Source organism: Stegodyphus dumicola, chromosome 7 (genome assembly GCF_044657685.1).
Source record: "Stegodyphus dumicola isolate Sdum_Otavi_A_Nest chromosome 7, ASM4465768v1".
NCBI classification, from domain to species: Eukaryota; Metazoa; Arthropoda; class Arachnida; order Araneae; family Eresidae; genus Stegodyphus; species Stegodyphus dumicola.
In genome coordinates, this window is record NC_140774.1 from 181538596 (window position 1) to 181565704 (window position 27109).

General features: G+C 29.7%; 1 protein-coding gene across 1 annotated transcript in view; it reads left to right on the forward strand.

Moving 5' to 3' along the window:
• The window catches only part of LOC118195432 (V-type proton ATPase 116 kDa subunit a 1-like), a 57930-nt gene that overhangs the window by 13432 nt on the left and 17389 nt on the right, over positions 1 to 27109 (forward strand). Inside the window, exons 5-14 of the mRNA XM_085821138.1 lie at positions 754 to 839; positions 3369 to 3495; positions 3586 to 3668; positions 3753 to 3846; positions 6994 to 7206; positions 10105 to 10255; positions 15341 to 15480; positions 19472 to 19608; positions 21904 to 21988; positions 24519 to 24637. Coding sequence (XP_085677264.1) covers positions 754 to 839; positions 3369 to 3495; positions 3586 to 3668; positions 3753 to 3846; positions 6994 to 7206; positions 10105 to 10255; positions 15341 to 15480; positions 19472 to 19608; positions 21904 to 21988; positions 24519 to 24637 — 1235 coding nt within the window. The remainder of the gene's footprint in view (positions 1 to 753; positions 840 to 3368; positions 3496 to 3585; positions 3669 to 3752; positions 3847 to 6993; positions 7207 to 10104; positions 10256 to 15340; positions 15481 to 19471; positions 19609 to 21903; positions 21989 to 24518; positions 24638 to 27109) is intronic.

The following is a 27109-nucleotide window of genomic DNA, read 5'->3' on the forward strand; positions in this document are numbered from 1 at the left end:
TCGATCGATTCTTGATAAACCAACTTTTGTTTTTATGATTAAGGATATAAATTAACTGTTATTGTTATGTTATTTACTGGCATTTTGAAAGAAATGATTAAAATTTGGGACTTGCTTTCTACAGAAAAGTAAACAGTAGATTATTTTCAAAGTTGCGTGATCCTGCCCTGAAAAAAGTGTTTATTAATGGAAATACTTGTAAATAGAAATATTGGTAAAGTGATTAGGGAAGTTAAAATGTTTAGGCAAAATTTTTTTTTGGAATGCAGTCCATCCTTGATTTAATCACAATTTTCATTTGCCTGATCCATAACATTGAAAATCAATAGAACGTTATAAATCTGTTGCTTTTTCTGTGCTTGTGCTTAAACCACAAAAGAGCAGGATAATTAGTGAAAAGAAATTAAAATTTTAGCATTTTATGGTATGTATCATTTTAAAAATTCCTTCATTTATCAACAACCCTGATTTAATGTTAATGTAGAGTTTGCTTGTTTGCCTGTCAAAATGCACTGAGGCCTGAAATTATAATAAAAGTGAGGTTTTTGATAATGAATGAGGATATTACTTCACATACTTATGTATAAGAGGAAAGTATTTTTAGTGTAAATATTAAATAATGCTATAGTTGTTATTGATCCATTGATTAAAAAAAGTACATGTCTGTATTTTTTGCTAAAAATAGTTTGGGAATTATAAAAGTAATGCATGTTATTAGGATATGCCTTACTAATTTTATATTAATTTGTGCAGCAAGATACACATCATCAAGTTGATTCAATGGATCAAACTACTTTGGTTGCAAACGAAGTTTCATCATCTACTCATGTTCAACACGGGTATGTTTTTTCATCTTTTTCTGTAAGTGTTTAATTAGGTACTGTTCTATTATTGGGGGGGGGGACTGAATTTAGAAATGTATATATGATGTATGCATATATATATATATATATATATATATATATATATGCATAAGTGTGTAATGCTTTTGAAGCATAGACAAGGAATCAGCTTGCAGTCATTGTGTCTTATGGTAAAGGCTTACAGATGAAGATAACAAAACATGAAGAATTTCCAGTCTTTATTTCCATTCATTCTCATACATTTATATGATTCAATCATAATGAAATATGATAAATTGCCATGTACATTGTTTTCTTAAAAAGAATGACACTGCCATTTTACAGAAGCAAAGAGAGGAGATATTAGCAAGGTGGATGCTAGCAGAATAATAATGTAGTTAGCTCACCACAGTATTTATACAAGAGTAGGTGCAATTCTAGAAACAAGCTATGATTGCTTAATATTAGTTTTAGTTGTCCCTTTCCTGTAGCATTATGTAATGTAGAAAAGTATTGAATTTGGGAGAACAGATGAATTAAGGGGGAGAATACCAAATCTAGAATGTTACTTTTGAGGTCACCAATTATTTTTATAAAGCAGCTATCATATTTATTTAGCTATCTACGTGTATACATATACACATAGACGCACATACATTTCTGAATCCGGTCCTGATAACAGAACAGTATCTTTAATTACATAATATATTTTTTGAGAAAAAAGTAATGATGCTATAAATACAAAAGGCAAGAGCTGTTAGGTTTCATCTTATGAGCTGTCTTAGTCAAAAATGGGAAGGAATTTAAGAATAAAGTCTTTTTGTACTTGCTTGTTCATATTAAATGATTAGTAAACTGACTTTTAATTATGAAGTAAAATTTATGAAAAAAGGTACTTTTTAATTATCTGTACTGCTGGTTTGAACTGTTGGGTAGAATTGGCATATTTTTGAGTGTACGCTACAATAGCTTACATACACATGTGTGTGTCACATATATGTTTGAGTACATGTTAATTTATACACTTTATATCTAATTGTGAAATCTCTGAACAGGATCCATTGACTGTAAAAATGTAAGTATTGGCCATACAGAATTTTTTCCTCGTGTAGTTTCTTATAAAAAACTTCTCTTAATTATTCATGAGCAGAACAACACTTATGGAACAACACACTTCTGTTTATAGCTAAAGAAACATTTTTCATTGATTCACAAAGTTGCGAATGAATTAGCAACTTTTTATGAATGGCATGTAATCAGAAAGTACCAAAGAAAATATGTCTATCTTCTTTTTAAGATGCTTAATGTATCTTTTGCACTAATTTTCTATTAGAATTTATTTGTCAAACCTGGATGGTAAGTGGGGACATTATATATTATAAAAAGGCACATTCACGGCAAAATAATTGTTTTCTTGCAAATTCTTGGTATGCTCTATTCGTCACACTTGGGAAAAAGATTTCATTGACTCATTTTTAGATTCAGTCATATAAAAAATTTCCTAACTACCCATTACTTGCAGTTAGCCCTCCATTTAAAGCAATTTATTTTGTGTCTCATTGTTTTTCTTAAACAGCTTCAGGTTCTCCATGTGATATACAAGATGCTTGACCATGAAGTCTTCTTTTGTATTTCCATGTAGCCGAAGAGTCAATCTGTCATACATAATCTTGTATACTGATGTTTTCTCCTAGTTAGTTGCTTTATGTCCTAGGCATTTTTTTTTTTTTTTTCAGAATAGACCAGATTTGAAAGATTCAGACCAGCAAGTTAAACACTTGTTGAGAAAGAAATCCATTGACCTTTAAAAATCTTGCATGAATTCCTCAGTATGAGTAGTTCATGCTCACGATTTTCATATGCCTAATCGTACTATATATGTTTGTTTTCTTTTATTAAATTTTTCAAATCGTTCTCAGTTAGCTTTCAAAAATTTGTATCAGCTTTTATGCCAGAATTTTTATCATATCACCATACAATCACATTACGTATTGAAACATGATACTGGCAAGAACACAGATAGTGTGTTCAATGCTCAAGACTCTGTTTATCATTTGGGACATTTCTTTGTTTGGAATATTTGTTTTTGACTTAAGAGTCCTCTGTTTATGTTTTTATATGTTTTTAATTGTGTGCATTATGTATATATTTTCTGTCATTTCAGTATAGTTTGATAACTCTTTTTAGATATTTGGAAAATTTTTGTTACAAATTATAAATTAAAACAAATAAGCTGACAAAAAGACATTAAAAACAGTATAAACAAACTATAAGCACATATGCACAAACAAATATTTACATAAAATTACAACAGTATTAATCTATTTGTGAATTTGGACTTCATCTTCTATATTTTTGATTAAAATTTTAAAATGCTGGCAGACATTTTGTACTTTTCTCTTATAAAATAATTAGTGGGTTTAATGTTTACCATTTATAGGCAGTCAGTTATTGAACAGTACTTCAATTTTCTTTTTCATTTAGCACATGAGTAATAAACATTTTTCTTAAACTTTCTTGGACTAGATTTGTAACTGGCGTAATATTGAGAGAGAGAGTTCCAGCTTTTGAAATGATGTTGTGGCGTGTATGTCGGGGTAAAGTGTTCTTAAAGCAGGCAGAGTTAGATTCTCCAATTCAAGATCCCACAACTGTAAAGTATTATTTTAGAAAGTAATTTCTAATTTATTAGAACAAAGTTATAATATATACTGTTTATGAAAAAAATTTATACTTTTTCTAGGGATCTCTGTTGAACAAAGTTGTTTTTATATTGTTCTTTCAAGGCGATCAACTAAAGGGACGTGTGAAGAAAATTTGCGAAGGGTATGTTGTATTTTAAAGAATGTAAATTTGTTTTATGCTGTTTCTTAATTTTAAAAGTATTATTTTTTTTTCTGCATTATTTAGCTTTCATGCTACATTATATCCATGTCCAGAAACATATGAAGAACGTGAAAATATGCTTATAGGAGTGAAGACTCGTATTGAAGATTTGAGCCAGGTATTTTATGAATTCAGATATATTTAATGGTGCTACTGATATGAAGTATCCAGATTTTTTTGCCATTAGTACATTTCTCATTTTTATGTAAATTATTTAAAATCTCAAATTTGTGTAACTTATAATACATTACAAAGTCCAAGATCCGGACTTATCGGGATTTCGGCAGTTTTTGATTTGTGATTTTTCTGGATATTAGATCATCAATTTAAATCTAGTAAGATGGCATGTAGAAATTAAAAAATAAAAATATGCTATTGTGATTTATGAAATAATAAAGCATTTATGATTTAAAAGCTGTCAAAATTTACAAAAAAGAATTTATTTGTTTACTTTAGTAAACATTTCTTTCAATTTAAGTTGTTTAAGTTGCTTCATTTTTTGTGCTCATACTTTCTCTTTAAATCTATAGACAGGCATAATTTCTTGTTCAGATACAAAGTTCTATTTTGTTCAAGTCCTGTAATTCCTGTGTCTAGAATTCCTACTAACTTATTAATCCACATTTTTTCATTTTCAGTAACCTCTCTGTCACTTTTTTAACTATCAGTAGCATTATTTTCTTGAATCTAGAACCATACTACGGATTTTGCCATCCATTAATTGATTATGATTGGGGATTTGTCATTGCAATGAAAAACATCTATAATATCATCTTCGTTTATTATCACTTCTCCACATTTCTTTACAAAATTGATTAATTGTAAAATTTCACCTTTGGTTTGCATTATCTGAAAACCTTCAAGTTCATGGCTAACATCTTCATCATTTTCATTATGAAATATGGTAGCTGGTTATACATTGTGCCAAGCATTTTTAAAAATATCTGGATACACATCTTCCCATGATCTTGCAGTGCTCCACACAGCAGATTTTATGCTAAAATATTTCAAAAATTCTTGAACAGTCTTGCCATTATTCAAGAAATATAAACAGGGATTTTAAAAATGCTACTTTTTATTTGCATTTCAGCATGTGTACTAGTATGATATTCATAGGTGAATGATGGACTTACAGTTTAGAGGAAGGAATATTATGGCTACATTATCTTTCACTAAAACTTTAAGTGAAGTACGAGCCAAACGGTTGTCTACAATTCGGACTGTTTTTGTGTCATCAGGTAAATAAACCGAATTCATATGCTGCCGAGCCTTGGGTATGAAATGATTTTCAAACCAATCATTCATTAATGCTTGTGTCATCCATGCTGTTTTATTTTAATGATGTACAAGGGACAAATTCTTTACTCTTTTAAATGCTCGAGCTCGTGTATTTTTTCGATTACAAAAAGTTTACACTTGTGCTTTCCTGCCGCACTTGTTAGTTTACATTTTTGTTAGTTTTGCTTTGAAATCTTTGACACCAATTGAAGCTTTTTCTGTAAAGGTTGCGAAGGAGTTGCCAGAAAAGACCAGGAAAAGATAAAATCTATCATACAGATATTGGAAAGAGTTATACCGCTTTTTACCATTTCCTTCAGAATCTGTTGTTACATGAGATTCAATTTTTCGTGAACTTTGATAAACAAATTTTCTCTCTGCTAATACAGCCTTGGTTAACTCTTTTTTTTTTTTTTTTTTTTTTTTACTGTCGGGTTTAAGACTTTTAATAATCAGTATTTTTATTCTGATATTTTGCTGTAGCCTTACTGACATATAAAATGTGAGAGCTTTTTAATATAACAATGCTGTTGATCAAGAAGTATACACATTATCACTGTCATTAACTTACTGCCATTGTATGTTATATTAGTGAAGCATGATTTCAAATGTTATTGATTTTTTTTTAGATATACGAAATGGTTAATAGGTACAAAGGTGTACTTAATCAATTTATTTCAAAGCTTCTTGAGCAAATTGCTTCTAAGGCAATTTATTTCAAAGCTACATGTAAAGTAAAAAGCATTTAAAAATTCATAATAAATATTTAATTTATTAATTATGCATTTACTTTTATTAGTCAAAATTTCTTTAGAAAGAGTTTAAATTGTACACTATGGCAAACAAACACAGTAAAATCTCTTTTAACTGGCAGCGATGGGATAGCATTGATCTAAGATTTTTGGCTAAGAGATTTTTCTAGATAATTGAATATATTTTTGTGACTTTTGTATTTATGTAAATAATTTAGTGAAATTATATCTGTATTATAATGTAACATGAAAAGCCTCAAGATTGTGAAGCCTCGCTTAGGAAGGGGGGGAACGGCTATATTGGCAAGTCCATTTAGCACAGAGTTAAATGGTTAGCTAGATAGCGCTGAGTTGCTGATGGTTTTAGCTTTGCCAAATTTGGTAGGAAATCTTGAGAAATCGAAAGTACTGGAAATTTCTCTCGTGAATTGATGTGAGCTTACATGTTGAGGTATTTTATATTGTTTTGTGTATAACGATCTTAGTAGTTTGAAATTGTAACTACTGATTGTCACACTGAGAAGAGCTGTACAAGTACTTGAGGGAAAAGTTCTAGAACTGTGAAGTGTTCCTTTTGGGAAGATAGATTTTATCAAGCTATCATTTGTTCTGTGTACGTTCAATCCATTATGAACTCATACACACATGACAATATATTTCTAGAATATGTATGTTTTATATTGTCGAGTCTGCAGTCTGTAGAAATTGCATTATGCAAAGTCTGTTGATTTTATTTTTTGATCTGTCAGCCACATTTTAATATATAATATTGAAAGTCACACAGATTATTTAAAACTAAAACACATATGTATGATTTTATATTTCAGGAATGTAAAATTAGGCAATATTTAAAAATTACTATGTGTGTTATCACATGAAAATTACAAATTTCTTAATGTGATGACACCTTTTAATGTCTGCCTGTTTTTGAGATATACAAGGAAACTTTATAACATCATGTACTGACATAGATGAACACTGATTGACAAATCCTGTGAAAGTCTGCAATCATTCATTAATTTCCTTCCATTTAACTTATTCTGCATGTCATCTTCATCCTCCTCATTTTTTTTCTTTCCCAGTAGATCCTGAATATTTCTGATTGCCTGTCTGATTGCTTGTATATTTTTAATAACGTATATATATTTGCAATTTTTTAACTTTGTTTATGTAACAGATTTAAGTTTTTTAAAACCTTATTTGTGTTACTGATTTTGTTTTGCCAACTATTTCAGGTTTTGAATCAAACTCAAGATCATCGCCATCGTCTGCTAGTTAATGCTGCTAAAAGCATTTATGTATGGTTAATAAAAGTGCTTAAAGTAAAAGCCATTTATCATACTATGAATCTTTTTAACCAAGATGTTACAAAAGAGTGCCTCATTGCAGAATGCTGGTGTTCCACGAACAATTTACCAAGGGTTCAACAAGCATTACGAGATGCTACGGTATTTATTGCATTAAGATATTACAATCATTCCTCTTAAAGAAGAAATTATACTTTTATCACATTTTTTTTTTTTTTTTTTTTTACATTTTAATTTTATAATTTTTTTATGCGTGCCTAACGTATATTAAAAGTGTAATAATTGTAGCAATATCTGAAGTTCTGAAGGTTTAATTCTTTCAGGAGATATAATAACTGGTTATTTCATTATGTATAGTCAAAAGTCTTTAATCCGGACTCGTCGGGACTTCGGTGATTCCGGATTATCGATTTTTCCGGATTATAGATCATCAGTTTAAATCTGGTAAGATGGCATGCAGAAATTATAAAATTAAAAATATGAAACCGTAATTTATAAAATAATGAGCAATTATGATCTAAAGGGTATCAAAATTTACAAAAAAAAAAGCTTAATATTTATTTGTTTACTTTATTAAACATTTCTTTCAACACGCGCATGCGTAAAGCATACATTATGCATAGCCGAAATTAGAAAATTGCAATCAGAAAACTATTTGATTTGTATTCGTGATATTTATAATGACGAGGAATTTGATTTAAATCATATCAAAGACGAAGTACATCGAGATGAAATACTACATTTAATAAGGAATTATAAGCCTAATAAAATAAAAACATCTGCCCTGAAGATAACGATAGTGTTGACAGATCAACTTCCAGTTCATTGCGCGCCGCGACGTTCTTCCCCCCCCCCGCGCAGAGCAGCGTGAAATTGATAAAGAGATTTCGGAACGGTTAGATAAACAAAGGATATGCCTTTATCCATTTTTTGGAGCAATTCCACTTTTTGTTTGATGGACATCGAAACATACTTTCGTTTTCGTAGATCCAGCATCGGAAATTCTATTTGACACAATCGAAAGTTCAAGCTTACTTTTATAAAATTGCTCTTGCAGTCTGCAAAAAATAATAAGCCGGATCCAATTCGAAGATTAAGGAACAACGCAATCATCAACATTAACTGAAATAGATAATTAGATAATTTTAGCTTATACCATTTGTTATACATTAAACGCGCAGCGAAAACGTATTCTGCGCTTGTGCACACGCAAATGCGCAGTCGTAAAGGTCTTACATGCACGCTTAAACGCCTATGCGCATGTCTCAACGCGGCGCATGCGCAGAAAGTTTTTAGCTTTGAGGTCTGGATTATAGATCATTCCGGATTATGGGTGTCCGAATTAACGACTTTTGACTGTATTTCAAAGTTACTATATACATGGTTTGTTTGGTTCATCCTTAGATTTTTGTGAAATGATTTTATAAATAGTCCTAAATTTAGGATGGAATTGGTGAATTCCCTTTATTTTGCTTAGCTGACATTTCTACCTTTTTCTGTGATTGCTGTTTTTAATATGAATTAACATTTCAAATGAATATGGAGCTCAATCCAAGGGGCTCGTAATGGAACCATTGCAAATCGGCATTGTAAATAGTGTAGAACAATCAGCCATCTTAGAACAAAAAAAGTTTCTGGATTTCTTATTCATTGTTCAAAACAGTTATTATCAACAACATTACTGTTCTGTCTTTATTGAAATAGTTCAATCATTTTTTGACCTATAGTGACAAAAACTTGACCTTCCATAAAATTGAAGGTCAGATTTCATGAACCCACTGTCATCAGGAATTCAGAAATGCTTTAGGATGTGAACAAAAGACGTGATTAGAAACTTCTAAACGGAAAATGATGTTCTGACAAAATCTACTAGAACGATCTAAATCTAGAAATGTGTGCATGTGGCAGTCGAAATTAATGAAAGCACAAATAAAGTCATGGAAGATGGTGAATGAAACTTGGAAGTATTGAAAGGGATCTAACATATCTATTTATTTGGTTTGTTGAGGAAATTAAGAGAAGTCATTAAGAGAAACAAAAATAGGTTTCTCTAGTTTTCTCAATTGTTGGAACACATGTAATTATAATCAAAATGAAGGTTTTGTATTCCTTTCAATCAGCCATAATGGAAGATTTAGGTATCCTGTTCCTGGAGCTTGTATAAACATGATTAAACTTTTTGGCAGTGATTTGTGTATAACTGTATATATCTAAATATAATAGTAATTTATGTTATATATTGTGAGGCTTCCAAGTAGATAAAATTCAATCTTAGGCTGACAGTAGTTTTATCAAAATTCTGTGTATTCAGTGAGAATCTGAGTTAGTCCTTTTTTGAGATGCAAATTTTTATATAATTTTTCCCCAGAAATGGTTAGTTGACTAGGTGAAATAAAAGATGGTGCAATAATGTAATATGATAATAAAAGAATCTAGCAATTATAGCGGTATTAAATATATTAAATTAGAATTACAGAGACGCTGTGGTAACAGTTTAGTCATCTAGCACAATTAGCTGGCATGAATATTACAACAAAAAATGGTTCTGGTTATATTCTTGATTTAGTTTTTTTTGGGGTGGGGGGTTACAATTCAACTGAGATTAAAAGTAACCTATGCTGGGGGTTGCAATTCAACTGAAATAAAAAGTGACCTATGCTAATCTCTTCCTGTTTGGAATTCGTAACATATTTTGTATAAAGAAAGAATGAATTTTAATATAAAACTAAAATTTTTCCTTTTTCCTTGGTGTTATTTAGAAAATAAAATACATTCTTTCCTTCTTTAAATGTTAATTTCTCTAATTACATATTATTATTCAAGTTAGTCTTTTTTTAAATACACCAGAATTTCTTATTTGTGCAGATTTATATAATATAATGATTGGTAATCAGTAAAATTTTATTTTTAATTATTAATATTCTTTATGTATGAATTGTTAGAATTTATAATCATTAACAATAAAGAAAACATTGCAATTGTTAACCAGTATAATATATTAGTGAAATATATAACTGAAAAAATTTTGAATTTATGTAGGAAGACAGTGGAAGTAGTGTTCCTTCCATAGTTAATCGTATGGAAACTAAGGAAGCACCTCCAACATACAATATGGTTAATAAGTTTACTTCTGGTTTCCAAAATATAGTTGATGCATATGGAGTTGCAACATATCAAGAAGTAAATCCTGGTAAGCATGCTATATCGATATTTGAAGTGACTGTTTTAATTGTGTTTTCTTAATTTTCAAGCATAGTTTTTTTTATACCGCTCATCAAAAAGGATAATCTGAAAAATACATGCTGATTAAAATTTTGAAATATCTAGTGCTGTGAAATTTATGTTAATTATTTGCACTGAATGCAAAATTGTACTTCTATGTATAAGTCAGTACTTGAAAATGCAAATTAGGCAGTGGACAACATGTTGCATTTTGGGCATTGGCTGAAATTTGCATGTGTGATGGTGTTTGAAGTTAATGAAGTTTTTAAGAGTAATCAGTATTTATTAATTATGATTCAAAGATATAATTTATATGAAGGGCAAAAATGGTAGTTAATTGGTAAACTTTTGTTAAAACAAATGGAAATCATCCAAGAATTAAATACACCTCAGACTGTCATAGCAAGGACTTAGATTCATTTTTTAATCAGTTATTCAGTCAGTAAATAGCCTGTTCAATGGTGGCCTGCATCCAAATATTGTTTTCTGTCATTGTTGTCTAAGAAATCATGAAGTTGAACTCTTCAGCCTGCTACAGGAATTCAAATTAGATTTTCTACTGCTGCATAAAGGCTTCATAAGCTTGGAGATAGAAGATACTAAAACTTAATCATAATTTAGCATGTGTAGGATGCATTTGGTTGCTGAATTCCAGTATGCGAAATGCTTTTCCAGACCTTCTAGGTAATCTAAAAAGGGCACTTTCATATAATTTCACAAGACTTGATCAGTAATGTGTAAAAGTTTACAAAATCAAGATGTGAGGTTTGCATTTTGTTCAGAACTGATGGTACACTAAACTAAAGGAAGATTTTTTGCAAAATGAAGGTCATAATTTTTCCATGATTTTAAAATTTCTATAAATTTGATTTTGAATTCAAGATCCTGAGATTAAACCACTTGCAAACATGGTAGTTCATGTTAAATAATGCTTCTATACAAACTGTTTGTAGTATTTTTTAAGTAAATAACTCTTGTAAGTATCTTTTGAGTATTTTAATAAGTAACTTGCTTTTTAATATTTCCATTTTAAAATCAGTTGTTGTTCTTTGAATATCAGTGCATTTTCTGTAGCACAGTTTTGCTAAAATTGTTTCTTATAAATGAATGCTTTCCACATTAAACAGCATTATATATTCTTCCTTTCTAATGCTTTTGCAATAGCATCTCCCCCCCCCAGTTTTTTAACAAGGTACAAACATAGGTGAGTAAACATGTCTTTCACTATGTAGTCACTTTTGGATTTGACCCTTTTTATAATGAATGTTTGAACTTTTCCTGGTAGTTATCCAATTTTTTTATATTCTATTCTTGCTTTCTGCTTGCTAGGATCCATATTATAGAGTCAGTTTTTTGAAGAAGGAGAGGTAAAAAAATGTGCAATGTCTTTGCTGGAACTTGAACTCTGGACCTCTAAAATAAAATACACATTGAGTATGCTTCCAATTAGACAACAAAGACATGCAAAAAGGAGGGGAAAAAATACCGTATATACTTCCCCTTTTAAAGGGCGACTGGGAATGAAGGGATTCAAGCACCAAATCCTAGTGGAGATATATTATCATCCACCACCTTTTAATTCGGGCACTACTTGTCATTAGTTTTTTGAAGCAGCAGAGATAAAAAATGTGCATTGCCCTCTCTGGGACTCAGATCTTTTACCTCCCGAATACGCATCGAGTATGCTTCCAGTTACACCACGAGGGTATGTAGAAAGGAGGGAGAAAATACCTTATAGTATAACTGGCTTCATCTTATGCCTGCATGAATTGTCTAATGAAAAAATAAAAAAAAGTTGAACTCTTGTGACTTTTTTTTAATTGTGTTTGTGCATTTCAGATACTATAAAAAATTAACATTAAAAATGAATTTTTGTTATTTTCTGGACTGGGTGCTTATATTTGAAATAAATATAAATAAAACACATAATACAGGACCCAAGATAAACCAGAACCAAAGCAAGTAAAGAACACTTAAACTATGAGGTGATATTATACAAGTAGATGAAAGACAAAAGCCTAATTGCATGGGTTCCTCCATCTCTGTAGAGTTACATTATGCTGGGCCTGCATAATGGATATTTCTGCATTATACTGGAAATGTTAACTGCCATATTCAGGTACAGTTTGCACTCAATGAATCAAGTTCAGTGCTACTTGCTTAACTCCTCCTGTTGGATGCTGATTGTGGCATTGCATGTGTTCTGTTGCAGTCCGTCAAGAGCTTTTGGATTGGCCTGGTAAACCTTGCCCTTCAGATTGCCCCACAAATAAAAATCACAACTGGAGAGATTAGATGACCATGGAGGCCACAGATCTCATGAGACAGTCCTGCCACGTGTGAAAAGTAAGTACACTGCTTCTGAGAAGGCATGTGTTATATGTGTTCTCATATCTTGCTGGTTGTATATGAAACATCATTCAGCATCAGGTATTCTATGAAGAGCTGGAAGATTTCAGCAATGGAATAGCGCTGTATCTGTGAAAGAAATAGGTCCAATGATTGCCATTCTTGATACAGTGCACCAGACTCTAGTCATGCAACAGTAGTTTGAATATTTGTTCTGCATTTTCATCAGACCAGTATTGAAAATTTTGCAAATTATCACAGCTGCTAAGGTAGAATTGCACCTCATCCATAATGAAGTAGAAGTTTAAACTGAGTAAATTACTTTCAAATTCCTAAAGTAGCCATGTGCAGTATTGTACAAATTTAACTCTTGTAAAGCCATGATCTTGTATAGGTTCAGGTTCGAGTTCCTGTAGAATGCAGTGGCATATTCCTAGCACTCCTGCCTGCTGTGACAGGCATCTCATGAATTTCACGAGGCTTTACAATATCTTCTGATGGATATCTTCCTTCTGTGCCTCGGTCCTTTCACATGTGGGTATTTATGCTTTGGTTGTTGAATCACTCTTGAATTCTGCATGGAATTTTTCTTGTACTTCTGTAATTGATCTGCCAGTTGTGTAATATTTTTGATGATGAATATTCTGGCTTCCTTCATCAATGGCATATTCATGTGTGTGTACTGGTTGAGGTGGTTACCTCAACTTCATTTCCTTCAGAACTTCTTGGTGTCCCTTCTCCTCCGGTGCTTTTCTCCTCTCGCCGTCCAAGATCATTGTATGAAACACCTCACTAGAAGGCATTCAAAATACTTGTTACTACATCAAATACAGTAATGTTTTTCAGTTTCTCTTCTTCTAGGTGCAATTTGGTTTATCTTAGGCTACCATGTATCAGAGTTACACTTTGATAGAAATTAATGAAATTTAAAAGTTTGATACTATAAGAAATATAATTTTTGCCTTCATAATACCTTAAAAATGAATTGTAAGTTTTCAACATAAGGAGCTAACATGCAAAATTAAGTATATTCATATTTTCATAAAAATTCAGTTGACTGACTAAAACTGTATCATAACATTAATTTAATTTCTCCTAACCAACATTTGAGCAGAAAAGGATGCATCTATATTTCTGTGTACTTTCAAAAAGCATTAGTTCATTCATAATAATTCATATATTGCAAAACACAAAATATCCCATTAACCATTAATTATTATTATCCATTAATCATTACTGCCTGAAATAATGGTACTAATCGGTCTTGCTGATTAACGTAGGTGAGGGAGTATGTGAGAATATTAGGCTTTGGTTGTTCTAGTTTCTTTTAGAAAATAATCTACAAAAGTATATTCAGGCAGTCTTTAGATCCTTTGCTGAACAACACTTTGTAGTGGCAGCCCTGTCTTGGAGGTAGTCGAGTAAATTAAATTTGGAAGTCGTAAATGATCTAAAAATTACAGATATCTGAAAGAGAAAAAATGTTAAGCTTTATGATAGTGAGATCTAAAGAAGACTTTGCGAACTGTAATTGTAGTGTGTCATGAAACTACCAAAATTCAAATGCTGTGCGACCTCTGATGGTGACTGCCTCTGAAAATGAGCAGTATTTCTGACAGCATAAGTGAACTTTGGTTTTAAACATAATCTTGCTTCATCTAAGGGGACCACTTTTATAAAAGAACCTATTTGAAATCATGAATAGAAGGTTTCAATTAAATTTCACTTTGATGATTTAAAAGATAATTCTTATTTGAAGACAGATGTATTTAAAAAATCAAAGTTGTTTTTATAGGGTAGGTTTTGTCAGTATTATGTGAGCATTAGAGTCAAGAAATGAAAAAAAGCTACCCCATATAGTTTTTTGCCCTTTGTGTAACATTTTAAAATAAATAAGCTAATTCCATAATAAGCTGTTCCATATAGTTTCTTCCCCCTTTTTATAAGCTTTCCCATATAGTTTTTCCCCTTTTTGTAAAATTTATAATTAATTAAGCAAAATTTATAATAATTTGTACATAATACAATATACATAATGAATAAATTGAAATGTAATAAATAAATTAAATATATTTTAAATATAATGATACAATGTAATGAATAAATTTATGTAATTACAATGAAGAACATTTAGTGATATATTTAGTTAAAAACAGCAAGGAAGAGTTTTAATTGTATAACAACTCAGGTATAACAACTCGCATTTACTTTCTAAAATATTCGCAGTAATAAATGTGCTTGAAAAATAAAGGAATTTTCAAAATTATTTTTTCATGTTATATATATTAAGAGACAAGACTTTTAAAGTAAAACTTCTTAAATAGCTTTTTTTTCCCCCTTTTAGAAATATATTTAAGAGTTACCATTTGTTTTTTAACCCTCTGAGCGGCCAGGGTTTTTGCTAAGCACAAATTTCCTAAAACTACTATGAGAATTTTTTTTTTTTTTAATTTTAATGTAAAAACTCTCATATTTCATACCTGGATTGGTGTACTTTTGATATATTGCCTTATTTCTTTGACATATTTTTATATGTACATATGTACATATACGTTCTTACAGATATCACAAAAAATATTATACGGCCTAGAATATTTTTTGCCGCTTAGAGGGTTAAGAAAGCAATATTTTGTTTTATAAGCATATTTTTCTAGAGTTTTTGTACACTAGATATGTATTCTGTACACTTTTTTTTTTTTTCCAGCTCCATACACAGTTATTACATTTCCTTTCCTTTTTGCTGTAATGTTTGGTGATTGTGGACATGGTTTAATTATGGCCCTATTTGCTTTTTGGATGGTTCTCAGAGAAAGGCAACTAATAGCACAAAAAAGTGACAACGAGGTATACTTTTTTTTGTAATAATAAATTATTATAGAATGAGGGAGAATTTAGTTCTGTTATATTAAATAAAAACTAATAAAAAATCGGTAATGTGAAGGGCACTCAAACTTTTGAGGTACACATAATTCATGAGCTTGAATTATGCATAGTTATGAGGACATCTGCAATATGAAGAAAGGGAAATTTTCAGGCTTGTAACATTTTTGTGATTTTATAAAAGGAATAAACCTTAAGTAGTGTCATAAATGAGTAACATGTTTTGAATATGAAGTCTTTTCATAAGCCACTGTATTTAAGTCATGCTTTTATTTTAAAATTTGGTATAATTATTGGGAAGATAATAAATGTGAAGGCTGTCTGTGTACCTCAGTTCAGCAGGAATTCTTCAATTTATCAAAGTTTCTTATATCACTTATGTCCATATAAAGGATACCTTTAAAATTTTGTTGTTAAATATCAACTCTATTCCTTCAGCTTTATTTCAGAAAGCAATTGTCTAGGTTGGATTTCAATATTTTTACTTTGTAGTACAGAGAAAGACTCATGTGAACTGGTGAAAATTTGTGTTATAGAATGTAATAAGAAAATTTTAAGTGTGTCAGAAATCTTAACTATTGACAGAATGTTTGCATAAATGTATGAGCGACTGATGAAGCAACAACTGATTTGACTTTTTAAAATTTTATTACAAATGGGAAAAAAAAAAAAAAAAAAAAAAAGGAGTGGAATACTAGCTGAAGGAAAAAGGCTCTTTTTTGTTACTTTGAAGTGATCAGCTGTTAATCACTTTCAACAAATGTGCCAAATTTTAAAACATGCCAATATATAAATTCATGTATGTCTTTGGAAATTTTGAATAAAAAGATGTATTTTTTTGTAGTGCGTAGAAATACATCTACTTTAAGATGATGGTAGAAGTTTTAAATATTCAAAATGTTTTTTGAAAATTTATAAAAATTAATTAAAAAACAAATTTTAAAAATGAATCGTAAAAAATGGGCAAATTTTATTTGGAATGAACCTGAATTTCGAAATGTGAAAGGAAGAATCAAATAAGTTTAATAAAAAAGAGATATTAATAAATATATATCCAATTCAATTAACATTAAGGAGATAAAACTTTGAGAGCTAATTTTTTAAAAACTACTTGTGCGATTTTTACAAAACTTGGCAGTTTGGCGTAATTTGAGTTATAGAATCGAAATATGGAAAAATATTGGCATGCCATTTCAGAAAAAGTCTGATTTTGTGTCAGAATACCTATATTAGAACAATGCTACACATAAATCTAATATATATCCTAACTCACGCTTTCGAGAGATGAAAAACCAAGTTGAATTTTGTCAGTTCACCCAGTACAGCAGGAGATATATATAGAACTGTCCCCCCCTTTTTTTTTGTGCAGTGTTCTTGCATGGGGACAAAGCACCTATATCTGAAAGAGCTGTTGAATTTCTGCAACAGAAGAAATAACAATTTTACCATACTTGCCATGTTCATTTGATTTTGGACTTCGGTAACTTTGCTTTTGTTTCTTTTGGCAAAAACTGGACTGACAGGAAAAGAGTTCTCATTACTAGATTGAACAATAGCAATGTTTGAATTTATAGAGCTCTAGACAAGATCAGTGGTTTTAACAAATGGAAATGTGCATTAAGGGGTCTAATGAATGCTTCAAAAAGATGTAATTGTTTCATGTTTATCTTTTTATATCCAAAAACTTTTTGAATGTCCCTCAAACAAGGAAACAACAAATAGTAAAATGAACAAAAATTTACTCTTAAATTTATGACACATAGATTAACTGAATGAACAAATTGTATTCTGAATATATGAATTTTAATTGTAAATGAAAATAAGTGAAATGGCAGATCTTCAAACAGAAGGTGTCTATATTTCACAGTTTACAAATGTAATTTTTTTCCATAACAATATATTCTGTATTGTTTTTAAATTTATGAGAGACCTTATATGAAAATTTTACTGAGGAACTTTGTATCTTAAGCCATTGGTTCATTTTTGTTTAGCTAAAATATATGCAATAAGAGTATGCTTGGGCATAGCTTAAAGAGAATTCCATAAAAGAGCCTGACTGTGAAAAACTTGTTGTATATAAACTTTCAAAATAAAGGGAAACCAGAGCAAGTAAATGGAAAAATTGTGACACATTGTATCTGAAAATCTACCAAGGACATTCTAGTGCGAGCAGTAACATCCAGGAATAAGCCTGAGATTGAACTAAATGAAATGGAATAGTATTAAGTCAAGAGAGGAATTTTTGAGGAAGTTAGTTGCATATGGAGTCATTTATTTTATTTTATTTATTTATTTTTGTCTTGCGTGATAATGCAAGAATTGTACTAATTTACAATCCTTGTATGAAAATAGTTTCAAATAGCCTTTATTTTTTTCTAATAAAATCTGTGGGAAGCTTTCTGGGGGGGACAGAGAACTGTCTTTGTGCAGTGCTTTATTCGAAATGAAATAGATAGCTCCAGACATGATGTGAGGAATTTATTTTGAAGCAGCTGCAATTTCTGGATTTATGATTTGTAGCACTCACCCAGACTGGTGATGCATAGTCGAAAATTAGATGAATTGCAAAGATAGAGAAGGAGCTTTACCTGAGTAGTTCAAACTACTGTCTGTACCCAGTATAGATTTTAGTCTTAGTATAGTGCCTTAGAGGTCTTGTAAAATTTAACTTCATCATGACTCCTAGGCAGCTGCCTTTATTTACTTTGGCAACTTTTAGATTCATAAGATTGTTGGAGATAACTGTTCTTTGAGATCAATATGTATGAATGATGGGATTTCTCGAGATTGATGCGAGTCTTCTGTTTACTGCACCATTCTGCAATAATGAAGTTTTGTCATGCCAAAGTTTAGGCATTGAGATTTTGTGATACAATATTATCATCAGTGTAGCATTTTATGAGGCAGTTCTGCTCTTTATTTAATTCTATCCGGGACAATTACGAACATGAAATACAGTACTAGGTCCAAGATAGAATGTGATATCTTTATAAAACGCGTTCATTGACTTATATACAGATTTGCAAATGCTCTGCCTGAGTGTCCAAGTTCTGTTGTGAAGAAATTTGATGTTCTGAACAAGTTTTTTTAAAATTAAGGTCTGTTTTAATGAGCTTAAGAAGAAGTCCCTTATGTCAAAAAGTCAAAAATATCTGCTTTGCTGCCCCCCCCAAGAAAATTGCTTTCATTTGTTAATTTATTATATATATATTAAATTTATATAATAACAGGCAATTTTATGTATATTTAAGAGAAACATATTTATTTTAGTAGATTTAGGATTAAATAGATTGATTAGCCAAGCTTGATGCAAAAGAAATGTTAATTTTTCATTGAAATGCAGCTTTTGTTGTGGAAATGTATGTAAATTAAAATTTCTTCTTGTTATTCCCCTCAAAATAAAGGGGAAAAATTGTGAAGCAGGAAATATTGTTATTTGAAAGTGTAAATGTTTTCACTATTTTAGGAAATTTATCATTTTGATTTACATTATAATCTTTTGCTCTATTTTACAAATTACTTCTATAATCCTAATGCTATTATTTTTATAATCCTAATATTATTAATTCTATGATCCTAATAGTCTTATCTCTATTAGTCTTATTTCATAACAATAATCCTAATAGTCTTATAGTGTTATTTCGACTATTCCTAATAGTATATTTCGATTATATTTTATAGCTTATTTCTATTTCTAATACTAACTATTTTTATAATCAAGCAGTTCATACAGATTTATGAAGTTCATTTTTTTGAATCTTATTGCTATGAAAGCTTCTGCATGTTTATATTATTGTAAAATTTTTATTTTAATAATCACATTAAAATTTTTTACTAGTTTTTTTAAAGTGTTCTCTTGAAAAACTGTTTATTTATTAATTTCAAATATTCATATTTTAAAGTTTTTGCCGTACTTTCTGATAATTTTTTTTCTACATTATATGCTTCATTTTAGATTTGGAACACAATGTTTGGCGGACGCTACATTATACTATTGATGGGACTTTTCTCTATGTATACTGGACTAATATATAATGATGCATATGCAAAATCATTAAATATATTTCAGTCATCTTGGAAAATGCCTGATACGTATGATATTTTATAGTTTATTTGATAATTTAGCTAGCTTGTATACTTATTAAAATTTATTTGCAGCATTACTTATCAGACATGCAAGGTATTTCATTTTTGTGTTAATATTTATTTGATAAATACCAATGTTAGAAATGGAACTGATGACATATTTTTTGAAGCTTAGAGAATGCTGAAGCATTTTATTAATTTTAATTATTATTATAAATGTTTAAAGAATATAAAAACTATTTGTGTTGTTTGACTGTGAATTTTTAGAGGAATGCTACTTTAAAGTTCCTTGAATTTTCATATTTATATTGAATTCTTGTTTCTTAAATTTGTGCAAGTCACTATATATTCACAAAAGTACTTTACTCTTCTACTTGAATCATATGGCTTAAGGGTGTAACTGCTTTGTATCTTGTAGATGGCTTTTTTTTTCAAGGAGGGGATGTTGATACAAACTGTAAACCTAAAACATTTTCACAAAATTTGTAATGTAAATAAATCCAAGGTCACAAAAGTTTCATTTATTCCACAAAAATCACCTTTTTTTCATGACAAAATCTGCAGTTATCACTCAGAAAAATATAAACTACACAAATTTTGTTTATTTAATTTGCATTTATATACATTTAAAATTATTTCAGAACTGAGCTGACTATCTTAAAAAGCATGCTGATTTTATCAAGTTCCTTGGTATTATTTGAATATATAAAAATCCCTGATTTTAAATGGCTGAATGGTATAATCAGGAATTTCTTCTTAGTTACATTAACACCCCAGACTCCATTCAGGATAAAATTATTTATCTTTTCATTTATGGAAACAATTTCACCTTTTATGTTTGCTTATATTATGAATTCTAAATAAATACTGCCAGCTAGCTTGTATGTGCAGAAACTGCATAACTCTTCATTAATTGGGGTGATTTATATGACTTGGCATATATCCATAATGTCATTTGTTTTAATGGGACATCTCTTTAGAAAAATTCTTTTTTTCGAGTGTTATCTTCCACCCACCTTCCCAGCGCCTTTACATCTCCATTATAGTGTCTTAAAAACATGTTCATATTTGTTAAAGCATAGGTATTTAAATAGCATATTTTATTTTTCTTGCTGTTTCTCATAGAAGTTTCATTCAAACTTATGAGTGTTCAACCTTCTCCTATTCATAAGCCCTGGATTTTATTATCCAAAGAGATAGCTTTTTTTTTCTGCTTTTTTTTAATCTTGTAATCTCACATTGTGGTAAAGCTTGTGAATTCCTTGTAAATGATTTCAATTCTTGGAACTTGAGCAGATTTCTTATTTAAAATTTCTTTCATAAAATACAGAATGGATAAAATATGTTATGTACTTATATTAGCATATATTAGGGGTTTTAATGTGTGAAGTTTACGATACATTTTTGTTAATATTTCTGTGAAAAATATGTCCACGAAATACTTGTTGCAAATTCAGTTTCAAGAATTTTTTCCATCTATAGGAATATATTTTCAGATTTAAGTAAAGAATGTTTTTTGCTTTCTGAACTGTGTTAGATCAAAATATATAACTAGAGTTAAAAAGAATGTGATTTTATTTGATTAAATTATATTTAATCAAAATATATAGCGTATAAAAAATATGATTTTGTTTTAAACTGTGTAAAATTAAAATTGTCCTTATATATATATTTAAGAGTTTAATAAGGGAATGAAAATTGTTCTTTCTTCAAATAAATAAAATTCTCTCTTCAAACCTGTCTTTAACAGAATGTGTAAAGTCTTCTAGCTTCTAACATCTGAAGTGTTGTGCAAGTTGTTTATGTTTACAAGAGTAATTATTGTAGTTCATTTGAAGACAAAATATTTGGTCGAAGAATTATGTCACAGTTAAAAAATGCCTTTGAATTTCATATAAATTAATTTTAGCAGAAAGAATATATAAATAGCTTGAAATTAGACTTTATCTAATTTAATTTAGAATCTAAGCTTTTTGTTCATGATGATGTCTTTCTTTCTTTCATCCCCCCTTTCTTTTTAAATTCTTAATTTATTCCTAAATTGGGCTAAACTTTTTACTCGACTTCTGTAAACATATTTTTTAAAAACATATATTTTTTTGTTGCTTGTTTTAGTTTAATAATATTAGTTGTATGTGATGTAGCATGTAAATGAAAATGTCAGTCTTCATCTCAACGATGTATCACGGAAACATTTTGGTTAAAAATGAATGGAAATATTGATGCACCTAAAAATGATTATATTTTTCTAAATATTGATACAAATATTTTTTTAATATCCTAAATTATTTATTTTTACAGATTTTCTCCTGATGCAAAAACAGTCTTACTGCAACCTGATGTGTCATTCAATGTCAGTGCCCCTTATCCTTTTGGAATTGATCCTGTAAGATACTTTTGTTGTATTTCTATTTAATTTTTTAAAGTTGTTTGTTAATTTTCTAGTAAAATGCCAAAATGATAAATGTCTTGCCAAAGTAATAAAGGTAAATGTGTAGTATTTTTTTCTGTTACATATATAGAAGGTAATAAATAATAAGTTACCAGAATTTTTGTTTAAGAACTATGCTAGTTTAAAGTATACAAATCTGAAATTGCAGTTTCCATTAAGATATTTTCTGTGTGACAAATTTGTAAATATACCACTGCTGCTGTTATTGCTGGGATGCTTTCTAATATTTTTATTTGGAATGTTGGCAATAGCTGCTAATTATCTTCACTGAACCTGTAACATTTATCATTCATAAAACACCTGTAACATTCATCCTATAACAATCATATAATATGTGAAATATATTTTTCTGCAGACCATCTTCCCCAAAATTATATGTTATAATATATAGATCCTACTTGAAAGCATATATTCTGCCTGAAGGGGGGACAAATATAACCAGTTTTTAATAGACAGCCCAGAATTGCTAAACCATTGAAATTTTGTGGATTGGAGCATCAACACATAAAAAATGTATTCCACTTTCTACTTTTCTATATATCTTCCTCACATGTTGTAATCAGTCTAGAGGAGAAATAAATTAATTTATATTATTCTTTACTACTTTAACAACAACAACAAAATATTATTATCACTGTGAAGCAATAGCATTCATCATATGTTTTATGGCATTTGGGAGAAGGAATGTTGATATCTTAGGTGTCTGCTAAAAACATAGCAGTCAAAATTGTGAAGGGATATGTAATTTCTTGAAATATTCCTGAAAACCAAGTGGAAAAAGTCTAGCAGTTTTATTCCCCCTTCATATTGGTTCTTCTCTAATTGTATAATTCAGTAACTTAAAGCAAATCACACTAGTATATGAGACATTTATTATGAATGAGAGTTCCAGTAACATTGAGTTGAATGCCAATAATAAAATATGTTAATAATTTGATAGTATGTATACATGCTCAATGGGGTGCAGAGCAATTGCTGCAGTCAGTATTTGCCATGGAAAACAATCACTGAGCTGCATACAATTATCATGAAATGCTGGAAATAATAGAAAAAGAAATCACTGCATAGTTGGGACAACAAACAAAACATATTTATTGCATTTCATGAAGTGAAATCCCCTCAAACAGCTTTTAATATAAATTGCAACAAAAAGGCACATATCCATTTGAGGGTCAGTTGTCAATAAAACTGGTTATTAACAGAACAAATAATGTAATTCAATTACCAGAAATTAAAATAGAAACAGCAATAATATTTGCTGTCACTTTTGAGGCTGCCTCTGGCTTTGGCTGCACAACATTGACAGAATTTTCAGATATGATCAAGTGGTGTTTCATAGTACCAAACTCAGATAAATGCTTCTTTTAGCTGTCTTAGTTGTTCATGTTTTGTGTTTAACACTTCTTTACCAATCTGGATCCATAGGTTTTTTTTTTTTTTTTTTTTTTTTTTTTAAATGGCAGATTATGAACAATTACAAATGTAACCCAATCCATTAATCTATACAAGGCCGGATGTGGTTGTCTCTTTAATATGGAGGCACCTAATAGGTGGGCCACCATCACCTTTCCTATGAAGGGACGGCCAGTTACAACCATGCCTTCTCCGGGATTCGAACACAGGCCCTTCGGCATCGCAGTCAGCTTCCCTGACTACCATACTGGCTGGGTGGCCTAAATAAGGAAATATGTTTACAGAAATTTCTGGAGGCTTGTAGAAAGAGAATTAATACCCCCCAAATAATAATAGTGATGTTTACTTTACTGCAGTTTTAATATGAAACTGCTTACTGCTTACTGCATTTTTAATATGAAAATGCAATAATTTTTCTCTCATGTCAGCGTCTATTATTAAAGCTAAAATATTATATTAACTATGTTTTGCTGACTACTGTTAAAAGTATTATTAATTCTTACTTATTATTATTATTAATTCTTCTTTAAATGGGATAGATTATATTAAAAAGGTAGTAGTTTAATGCACTCTTGCATTTTCTGTGTGAATTAACCTTATACAGAATATGTACTGTTTGGAAAGGGATTTATAAATTTTGATTACAAAAATCTATATATGTTCCACAAGCAATTTTATACTTTGATCATAAATATCTTTCAATAAGTTCTAAGCATATAGCTATATACAGAAAATTTTAGTATTTCTTAAATACTTATTTTTAAAATTTGTAAACAATTACAAAAATTTTAAATGCACCTGAAAATGCTAGATTTTATTTTCTTTTGTTTATGTATATAAATAAAAGTATAATTTTTATTAATCTTTGTTAAAAATATTTAACATTTCTATCATGTAAAAGAATGATTCCAGCATAAAATTTTGTTAATTTAGTATCAGAAATCTAAAAGAAAAGGTGAATTTGTGATTTTAAAATTTTAATGCATATTCATTGTTTGTATTATGTACTGTTTTCTTCATTTTTGCTAAGTAATTTAATTTGTCTTTTCAGGTATGGCAAACGGCAACCAATAAGATATTGTTTCTGAATTCGTACAAAATGAAGGTGTCCATAATTTTTGGTGTTTTACAAATGTTATTTGGAGTAATACTTAGCTTCTTCAATCACATGTATGAAATTTATTTTTTATTAGTGTTGTTTAAAGGCAATCTTTGCTTTTAATATACTCATTTTGGTTTTATTTATTTTGTGACATACATATAGATGGATCCAAAAGTTTCAAACCTCATATATAAAATACTTATTTGGTTATAAATTCCTCATATTGTGGCAATAGTTTTGGTAATTTTATTCATGAAATCATCCACATTCTTTTTTGATTGTTCTCTAAAATGATGTGCTAGTTTGTTCTAAAATGTTTAAATGTTATTTTGTGATTATATTTTTCACTAGAGATGGTCTTAATCTTGAAAAAATAAAACACCATTTAGATCATATATATGGTGATTTGTCTCTTTCATATTCTATACTTAAATGAATATGAAGACCGACTGGCATGAGCCAAGAACCAGTAGAAGATGATTCTCGTTAAATGCCATTCAAGGCATTGACATCAAAATATTGCTCATGTCCAAGAGGAACAAATGAAAAATCATGAAGATAATAACAAAACTAGATCTATCTAAAACAACTGTTTTGTGCATTCAAAAGCCAAGAATCAGTAGAAGATGATTCTCGTTAAATGTCCTTCAAGGCATTGACATCAAAATATTGCTTATGTCTTAAGAGGAACAAATGAAAAGTTGGAAAGATAATAAGAAGACTGTATCTATCTAAAACAACTGTTTTGTGCATTCAATACATGATCACTTTCATGTGAACAGTTTCTGCTATTATCACGACTTCTTTCAAGAATTCACAAATACCGTGTCAGTTGCTGTGGGCAGTTTTTGCAGGTTTACAGTGCAAATTGGAAAATTGTTTACAATTGATTGTAACTGATGATGACACTTGTCTTATATTGAGATCTTCTATTGAAGAGAGAATCAGTGGAATTTAGATAACTGGATGAAGCAACAAAAAGGAAAGCAAAGTGCAACAGTCATCAAAAAAGGTCATGGCTATCATTTTCTGGGAGTATCAAGAGAATCCTCGTGATAAATGTTAAAGAAAGACAACCACTAATGGTTACTATTAAGCAAGCTTTTGCATAAATTGTTGTAAATAAATTATAGCTGCTATAAAAGAGACATAAAGTAGTGTGGATTTAAAGAGCTTGATCATTCTTTTCCTTGTGAGCCAGATTTATTATTTGTGCTCCTAACTGAAATTTAAACTTTATGGAAAGAAATTTAAGGGTGATACTGGCACGATAAAATGAGCTGTAAAATATTTTGAAGAGAAACTTTCAGATTATGTTTTTAAGGGCTAGAGTTGCTCATTAAGTGACGTGAAGAGAGTATCGAAATATCGACAAAGAGACTGTATTAAAAAATAAGCCTAACATTTTCTCCAATTCAGTTAGAACTATATTAGGCCAGAAACTTGAAACTTTTGGTCAACTTATGTAAAATGAATTTTTTTTAATATTATTTTCTTTCAATTTGTTAGCCTGACGCTACCTAATTTTTCACATGCGCTTTATGCCATCACCATAAAAACATGTTTCTTTACCGTGAATAAATATATTAGAGTCATTGACTTGTGAATATTGTCTGCCTATATTTAAAGAACTGTAGGCTTTTTTAAATTAAATAAATTTCATGTTGCCTTATTCTCTTGCTATTGAGTTATCACTGATTTTTTAAAATAAATTTCATTTGTCAAGAAAAATGTTTGGTTATATTATTTGGGAAATTATACAAAAATTACCTCGTGTGTTTTAACTTCAGTCACTAAACTGAAATACAAATATTCAATCAAATATGTCTCTTTTGGTATTGGGCTAGGAAAAAAGTATTAGTATAATTTATCATGCAAAATAACAAAACATATGAGTATCAAAGTATGTATCAAAAAGTATGAGTGAGGAGAAAATGTGTATTTTCTTGTCTTATTTTCAAAGTGGAGACTTATAATGTGTTAGTTATTTAATTTAAAAAAAGAAAATTTTGCTTTGTTATTAGGTTAAGTTTAAATATATTTTCTTTCTATAAAACGACATCTTTTTCAAGGCTTTAAATTTCTGTCTAGCCAAAATTTTTAAATGGGCAAAAATGTTTGGTTTCATGCTTCATACTATTTTATAATAAAATAAGGAAAATTTAATTAATAATTCTATTGTACTAGAAACTTAAAGGGCTGTTTTAACAATTTAATACTATGAAATTTTCTTTTAACACATTCCCTGCCAATCATGCATGATTGGCATTATTGTTGAAGAGCCAATCACACTCTGGCATGTAGTGTGGGTGATGTCTCAGGTGCTAGTCAGGTGCTGGCACGGGAAAAGCAACATGCCATTATTTATTTTCAAGTTCAATCACCATTATGTTTTGAATATGTATGCTGGTATTGGGGTGGAGTGAAGGTTAGAAACTAGTTGTAAATATTTGTTGTTTGGAATGAAAAGAAAGTTTCATTTCATGCAAAGATCATACATGAATAACATTCTGAAATATATATTTTGCAATAATATCATT